This window comes from Salmo trutta, chromosome 8 (assembly GCF_901001165.1).
Source record: "Salmo trutta chromosome 8, fSalTru1.1, whole genome shotgun sequence".
Taxonomy (NCBI): domain Eukaryota; kingdom Metazoa; phylum Chordata; class Actinopteri; order Salmoniformes; family Salmonidae; genus Salmo; species Salmo trutta.
The window spans coordinates 4,359,150-4,367,967 of record NC_042964.1 but is presented as its reverse complement, the minus strand read 5'-3'; the positions used below and the strand labels follow the sequence as shown (position 1 = coordinate 4,367,967).

Here is an 8,818-nt window from a genome sequence, read left to right as displayed (position 1 = left end):
ACCATTGCAAACATAGGCACAGACACATGCATACACACACATGATAACATACTTACTATACACATGGATTTTGTGTTGTAGATATGTGGTAGTGGAGTATGGGCCTGAGGGCCTTAATTCCTAGGAAGAGTAAATACAAATACAAATTACATGAATATGCATAGCTATTTCGAGACAACTCGATACAAAGTATTTTTTTCTCAGTTGCCGGGATGTCACGTGTCCTACGTACACTCGTAACAACTTAAGCATTAATAAGAAACTTCCATTCGATCAAATAAACCTCAAGTAGCAAACAGGCCATTCATTTTTTTGTCGACCAAATTCGACACTCTCATTGACCCACATAGAAAAACTCCATGCTTGGTGGGCGAAACAACGCCACCTGCTGGAGGGATACAGATTTTCCGCCAAGTTGGGTCTCTCGCGTTCTCTCCCTCTGTTAATCATAAACCAGATTTTCTACATTATTTTTCTGACATGAAATTGTTTGGTTCAAATCCAACCCTTGTAATGTACATGAAAATAAGGATCTGGCAATTTGTAAGCTAATTAAAAATGTAAATAATGTGCCATCGCGTATTTGCCGAGAATGATTTTTGAATACAGAGAAAATCAGAAGGTCAATGGCATTGAGGATCGCAGATATATTGGTGTTGATGGCGGGTAAAGACAGATTCATTCATCACAGATCTGCACGACAATGTTTGCAAGTCAAAACCACAATTTCCTTTGCCCAAAGTACCCATCCATGTGTATGTAGACCTATGTATTTCACAGGAAGTGAGCTAATCATCAATGCCATGACACCATTTATAATGAAAGAGACATACTATAAAATACCAATATAAAATACCATTATCCAATTGATAGCATATTACATGAGAAATGCATACTTACTGTATCATTTACAATATTATAATGCATGTTACTGGTGACTTATATCCTCTGGTGGGCAAATTTCACAATTTAGTTTACTCAACACATTCACAAATGGTGGCTTTGAACACTTTTGAGGTTTAGGTTGCTTGTGGTTCATAGCTAGCTAGCAACAAATCAAATTGTATTGGGTCACATACACATGGTTAGTAGGTGTTATTGCGAGGGTAGCGAAATACACCAATAATCTCTGCAAACCTCGTCCATGCCTTTGACCTTATGATTTTGTCTCTGTATTCTAGCAATGCAAAATCATATAGAATTAAAAACCAGAAAGTGATGATTTACTTTCCTCAATTTTTGGGGGGCTGTGCAGCCCGGAACTAATGACAGGCGGAAATATGTTTCATGAACTGAAAATTTTCAAGCAAACATCTGCTCCTCACCGATGACCGCGTGTAATTTGCATAAAGTACCGCTCCCCGAGCAGCTCACCTTCCCACAATCCCTTGCGCATTGTTCCGCGTGCTTCCGTTGTAAACGAATGGGGGCGGGCCTTCGTCTGAAGAATTAGGAAGTGAAGGAAACTCTACATGAGAAAAATATGTTGTAAACTTAACGTTTTATGTGTTTCAAATTAATAGGTGTTTAACCTAGTGCCTAATACATATTTCAAAGCACAAATAACATTTTAAAATTTCAAAATGTGCATTTACGAAAAATATTTTAAAAATCGCCCAATTTTGTATCTAGGTCATGTGGGTCATGTGAGGGGAAACATACATTTTTTAATATCATATTTTGTTCAGGTAAAAAATGTAACAGAAGAACCACATATCGCATTTGATGTTAACTCTGAAATTGGCAAATTATAGTGGTCATTGGTGTAAAAATATGAATCCAGTATAATATAAAGTATAATATATTTGATGTTAACTCTGAAATTGGCAAATTCTAGTGGTCATTGGTGTAAAAATATTAATCCAGTATAATATAATCTAGTATAATATAAAGCAAGCTTCTGGTTGGTTATAAATTCTGATTCAATAGTTGTGATTGGATACATTTATATTTCCTGAGTATCTAATCCCGCCTCTCAATACATTCACCAGTAGTAGACCCGCTTTCGTTATCCGTGGAACAAAATAACCCACCGTAACGTTTTGGATCATAAACGGACAACAGTGGGTGCCTTGTTTCCAAAAGTATGGATGTAACAACAGATCACATTCGTGACAAACTAATCAAGGAGATCGGAGCGATACATGTGGTATGTATCATGTTTCTCCATTCTCCAATGAATGCGCACACGTATGCTACTACACCTCATAACGTTAGTGGGCTACGTTAGCCACATCTATTTTGGCCATTTTTGTATTTAACATTTACACTGCTACTGGGTGTTCATGCTGTCTTGTTTTGTACGCTTTGTACAAATAATAAAACGCAGAACTACAGGATGTTTCTTAACATAACTCTTTATTAACTAGCTACAACTACATGTTCGCCTATCTCCAACCACGATCAACTGACCATGCCCTAACCGTCTGGGTGGTCTTAACCAATCACTGAACTGTAGGATACGGCGGTAAAATGCATCCAATTATAATTCAGTATGTATTCACATATGAATATTACATCCCCCTTCTTTTAAAACAAAATACAAATGTTTACATATTCTAAGCTTTTCTTTTGAATACATGCTCTGTAGTTTGAACTCAAGGTAAGTAACCATTTATATTGCATAATACACCAACTGAATCAACATAGACTCTGAAACAATGATCCAACATACTGTTACTTTTAGAACAAGGGATTCTCAGCAACTCAGCTTTCACTGTAGAAATGACATCTTAACATTTCAAACAAATACAATACTAAAGCATTTCAAGTGAACTTTCAATAACAAGTTTACAGTCTGGAACTCTTTTAGGGCAGCGATCCGCCTACACCCTTTGACATTTCACAGGTCGAGGACAGCTCTGGGCTTGACCTCTCTTCCTGACCTTGTGCGATATGATGTTGAGCATGCTTCTGTGTCAGTCAACAGCTCTTGTGGTGTTGCAGGTAAGTATGGTGTATGTTGTGCTGTGTGTGTGTTTAGTCCATCACGTTCTCTTTCAGGGGAACAGTTCATCTCATCAGTGTGTTGTTCTTTTGTGTTCAGTAAGTGACGACGATTGCGGCGGTACACTGCTCCTTCTGCTGTGCGGACGTAATATGAACGTTCAGTGTCAGCTGGCTGGATGACGACTGCTGGTTTCCAGAGGCCATGCTCTTGGATTCTAACTGACTCTCCGTCGATCAGTGGTGGCAGTGGTCTAGCTGACCTGTCGTAGTATCGCTTTTGTTGTTGTTGTCTCTGTGCACGTTTTCCATGCATTTCATTGTAGCTGACGACCTCAGGTTGCAGCTGCTGGTTGGTGCTGGGAAGGGTTGAGCGAAGTCTGCGGCTCATCAACAGCTGGGCTGGTGATTTGAAGTTGTCAACTGGAGTGTTGCGGTATTCAAGGAGACTGAGGTAGGGGTCTCTCTTGTCTGCTTTTGCTTTGTCCATGAGTGATTTAGCAATCTGCACAGATTTTTCAGCAAGGCCATTACTTTGAGGGTAATGTGGGCTTGTGGTGACATGTGTGAACTCCCATGCTTTTGTGAAGGATTCAAACTCATTTGATTTGTAACAGGGCCCATTGTCAGATATTAAAGTCTCTACAATGCCATGCCTGGCAAAGGCTGCTTTTAGCTTGTGTATCACAGCTGCAGATGTGGTACTGTGAAGCTTGTCGAGTTCGAAGTATCTGCTGTAGTAGTCCACTGTTACGATGTAGTCCTCGTTGTTCCAGATGAACAGATCGGTTGCCACGACCTGCCAGGGTCGGTCTGGGATACAGTGAGGTAACATTGGCTCTTTGGTGTTTGAGGGGCGTCTTTCAAGACAGATGGTGCATCTACCAACAATGTCCTCTATTTGTTTGCACATTCCAGGCCAAAACATAATGTCCCGTGCTCTCTGTTTGCACTTTTCCATGCCCATGTGTCCAGCATGGATCTTTGTCAAAATCTCTTCTCTGAGACTGGTAGGAATAATGATTTTCTCTCCTTTGAAAATGATTCCGTTGATCTGTGATAGTTCATCACGATGGTTCCAGAATTCTGAGACGCTCTGAGGGCATTTTCTCCTCTCCTCAGGCCATCCATCCTGTATGACTTCCCTCAGCTGTGTGAGTTGAGAGTCCTTTCCTGTTTCTGCTTGGATCTCCTTCAGTTTTGTGTCACTAACTGGTAAGTTGCTGTACACAGTGTGTACTTGCATGTCCATGCCTTCACTGAGGCTGCTGTCCTTGTAGGTAAGAAACTTCCTGGAGAGTGTGTCTGCGACAGGAATGTCTTTGCCTGGACGGTGAGTGATTGTGAAGTCGTATTTTTGTAGTTGAAGGATCATTCTCTGTAGCCTTGGCGGGGCTGCAGCTAGTGGTTTCCTCATGATTGACTCAAGGGGCTTGTGGTCGGATTCCACAATGACTTGTCGTCCATATACGTACTGATGGAAACGTTTACATCCGAATAGAATGGCATAGAGCTCCTTTTCAATTTGAGCGTAGTTGATTTCACAGTCTGTGAGAGATTTGGAAGCGTAGCCGATGGGCTTTCCTTCTTGCAGTAGCACTGCACCTAGTCCATACTTCGACGCATCCACTTGGAGTCTGAGCTCTTTGTTGGGGTCGTAGTAGGCTAGGATTGGTCCTGGTTCTCTCGTGATCAAGTCTTTCACATTCTGGAAAGCAATGTCGTGTTGCTTGTCCCAAAGAAACTCACTGGACTGCTTTAGCAGTTGACGCAGGGGTGCATTAGCATTGGAGAGGCTGGGTGCGAACTTGGATAAGTAGTTGACCATGCCAAGCACTGTTTCCAGCTCTGCACGGTTTTTTGGTAGCTCCATTTCTTTTATGGCTGAGATCTTCTGTGGATCTGGCTTGATTCCATTCGCTGTGAGAAGATGTCCGAAGTAGCTGACCTCTGTAGCGCCGACTGTGCTCTTCTCTGGGTTGAGCCGGACTCCTCTCTCGCGGGATCTTTGCAGCATCGCGCGGAGGTTTCGGTCGTGCTCCTCTTTGGTTCGACCATAGACAAGGATGTCATCCACAATTGCCACAACTCCGTCGAGGCCTTCGTACACTTCGTCGATCTTTCGCTGAAACTCGTCTTGGGCTGAGATAATCCCAAAAGGCAGGCGACGGAACCTGTAGCGTCCAAACGGTGTGTTGAATGTTGTGAGCTTAGATGACTCTTCTGTGAGCTTGATAGCCCAGTAGCCTGATCTAGCGTCCATGACGCTGAAGTAGTGTGCTCCCGCTAGCTTGTGTGTGATGCCATCTAGCGTCGGTAAAGGGTAATGGGGCCGTTTGATAGCCTTGTTCAAGTCTCTTGGGTCGAGGCATACTCGGAGCTTGCCTGTGCGTGGTTTCTCCACCACCACTAACGCGTTTACCCAGTCGGTCGGTTCTGTAACCTTGGTGACTATGTCAGATTGTTCCATGCTCTCCAACTCTTTCTTCAGACGGGCACGGAGAGCAAGGGGAATCTTTCTCGGGGGGTAGACCACAGGGGTTGCGTCTGGGTCAAGGTGAATGGTACATTCTCCTGGGAATAATCCTATTCCTGTAAAGACATCAGCAAACTCCTCCAGTACATTTCCTGTCTCTACTGGTGCTGTTACTGATAAAACTAGCTTGATGAGGTCCATGTCTAAACATGCTTTAAGACCTAGCACTGCAGGTGCTCTAGTGTCAACAATGTAAAAGTCCAACATCATGTCACTTTCCTTGTATTTGCATTTGAAAGTGCATGTGCCTTTTACTGGGAGCTGTTCACCACCATAACCAGTCAGTCTGCGCATGGTGGGCTGTAGCTCGCACTCAGATGTCAAGCTGCGGTACTTATTCAGAGGAATAATGTTTACTTGTGCACCAGTGTCTAGTTTGAACTTTAGCTTTGTGCCTTGTGTTCCTATCTCAATGTCAGCAAAGGCTTGCTCTGTCTCTGATATGTGACTTTTTCCTGTCACTGAATCAATAAACAGTTCATCATCATTTGACTCTTTGATTGACATTTCATCTTCACTCACTGTGTGTACTGTTTTTCCACGGTAAGCTCTGCACACTTTTGCAAAGTGATTCCATTTACCACATTTAGTACACTGTTTGCCTTTAGCTGGGCAATTTCCTTGTTCGCCATGCACTTTGTATCCACAATATCCACATGTTTTGGGGCGTTTTGAGTCTGTGTCGCTCTGTTTTGGAGTTATGTCTCTCTCCGTTCTGAAACGCGCTCTCTGGGCACCGGAGGTGTGCTTTGATGTCTGCCTGACTGCGTGCACTGCTTGTTCACGTGATGCGCTCGTGCTGCGGCGCGAAATGGTTTTCATCTGAGCCTGTGCTAGCTCGTGAGATCTGGCTATGTCGATAGCTTTGTCCAGCGTTAGCTCAGACCCAACATTCAAAAGTTTCTCTCTCACTCGCGGTGAGTGTATTCCAAATACAATACGGTCCCTGACCATCTCATCCTTGTTTGCATAATCACAGTCTTTCACAAGCAGACGCAGCTCAGTCACAAACGGTTCAAAAGACTCGCTAGCTCCCTGTACTTTCTCATGGAATTTGTACCTAGCGAAAATTGTATTAGTCTTCGGCACAACATATGCTTCAAAACGATCGTAGTATGTTTTCAGTACCTTTGATTCAGCCTCGGTAAGTGTCCATGTGTTGTAAATATCTCTCCCTTTTTCACCGATCCAGAGGAGCAGGTAGCTACATTTTTCCTCTTCTCCTCTTTCCTTCAGAGGACCCGTGAACATTAGCTCCACATGCTGTTTGTACTTACGCCATGCATCGGGTAAGTTTGTAGACTCCCAGTCCATTCGAGGTGAAGGAACTCCAGAAAAATCCATCTTTTAAGACCATTTACTCTGACACCATGTCTTGTTTTGTACGCTTTGTACAAATAATAAAACGCAGAACTACAGGATGTTTCTTAACATAACTCTTTATTAACTAGCTACAACTACATGTTCGCCTATCTCCAACCACGATCAACTGACCATGCCCTAACCGTCTGGGTGGTCTTAACCAATCACTGAACTGTAGGATACGGCGGTAAAATGCATCCAATTATAATTCAGTATGTATTCACATATGAATATTACACATGCTTTTGCACACTCTCAGGGGTGGGCAACACCAATCATTGAGGGCCTGATTGGTGTCACACGTTTTATCCATCCCTAGCAGTAGCATGAGTACTAATCAATTGCTCATTATCAGTGTAGTGTATTAGCGACACCTAGTGGTGAAACACCAGCGGGGCACTAGGAGTCTAGTCGATACATTTACATTCAGAACCTTATCAAGTTTTATTGTCACATACACAGGATACAGCAGGTGTAAAACAGTACAGTGAAATGCTTAACTTGCGAGCTCTTTCTCAACAATGCACAATACAGGTAATAATATAGAGAGGAAGAAAAACTGGAAATATGAGAGAAGAAGAAAAAAATAAGACAAGCACTAGAATGCAGTTGAATCATGTGTTAGTGCAGGACTGGAGCAAAAACATGCACCCCCCCAGTGGTTTTGGCCACTCCTGGGCTGATGTATGACCTCACCAATGACCTGTTCTACCGGCTTTCTTTTGACAGGAAGTAGAAGACACATCCTCTAACCGATGCGCTGCCAGCTTCAAAGTTGTAGTAGTGTCGCCCCAGTTTGAGGGGAAACCACTGCTGGCGAGACACAGGTAGGCTAAAGTGAAGATCACAGTGGGCAGGTAGAGCTGATATTGGTTATGAGCCAACTTTAAATGGGTTAGAAGTAGACCATCGTTGACATACTCTCGTTTCTGATTTTTTGTTTGTCAGGATGGTGAACACTTGCTTGGCTGATGAGCTGAAAGAGATCCACGCATTTGAACAGAAGACGCTGACTCCAGAACAGTGGGAGAAACAGAAAGCACAGTGATGAACACATTTTTCCATTTACATTTTAGTCATTTAGCAGATGCTCTTATCCAGAGCGACTTACAGTAGTGAATGCATACATTACATACATTGTTTTTTATTTTTGAACTTTTTTCCCCCCATACTGGTCCCCCATGGGAATTGAACCCACAACCCTGGCATTGCAAACACCATGCTCTACCAACTAAGCCACACTTTGACTTCGAAATTCTGTTACTTCACCCCCCTATTATTTGTAAATAAGAAACATATGCTCACAACAGTTTGACCTACACACCTGACATATTTTATTGAAGTCATTGATACAAACTGAAAATAAATAGTAAACATGATGACAATAAAACAATCCTGGTCAGACTTCCTTATTGGTTGAATGAGTGCACAAAATAATGAACTTTTCAGTTTTGGTTGTGGAGGTACGTGACTACCAACATTACAGGCTACACTAAGTCGTCATTATGAATGGGACAATGCATAGCATGGAGCAGACAGAAAAACTGTCACAGGGTTGTAATCAGAGTAAGTGGTAATAATGTCTAACAAGCAAGGGACTAACACAGCCCACTTCTCTGGATACCAAGGGACTAACACTAAGCCTACTTCTCTGGATACCAGGGTTGACCAAATCATTCTGCCTGGGGTGGCAGGGAGCCTAGTGGTTAGAGAGTTGGCCTAGCAACCTTTCAAATCCCTGAGCTGACAAGGTTAAAATCTGTTGTTCTGCCCCTGAACAAGGCACTTAACCTACTGTTCCTAGGCTGTCATTGAAAATAATAATTTGTTCTTAACTGACTTGCCTAGTTAAATAAAGGTGAAATAAATTCCAGATCTTCCTGGAAAAATACAAGAAGGTGAGCACATCAAAAATCAAATTGTAACAATGACTAGACTCAAGGAAATTGCTTTTCAGACTGGAAAGCCCAAATG

General features: G+C 42.6%; 1 protein-coding gene across 1 annotated transcript; it reads left to right on the top strand.

Annotated features, from left to right (window-relative positions):
• The first annotated feature begins 1,953 nt into the window (after positions 1 to 1,953).
• On the top strand, positions 1,954 to 8,236 carry LOC115198079 (bolA-like protein 2). The gene is made up of 3 exons (XM_029759758.1): positions 1,954 to 2,149; positions 7,574 to 7,671; positions 7,793 to 8,236. Exons 1-3 carry the CDS (start codon positions 2,087 to 2,089, stop codon positions 7,890 to 7,892), a joined length of 261 nt encoding a protein of 86 aa, XP_029615618.1. The 5' UTR covers positions 1,954 to 2,086; the 3' UTR covers positions 7,893 to 8,236.
• Positions 8,237 to 8,818: the final 582 nt, after the last annotated feature.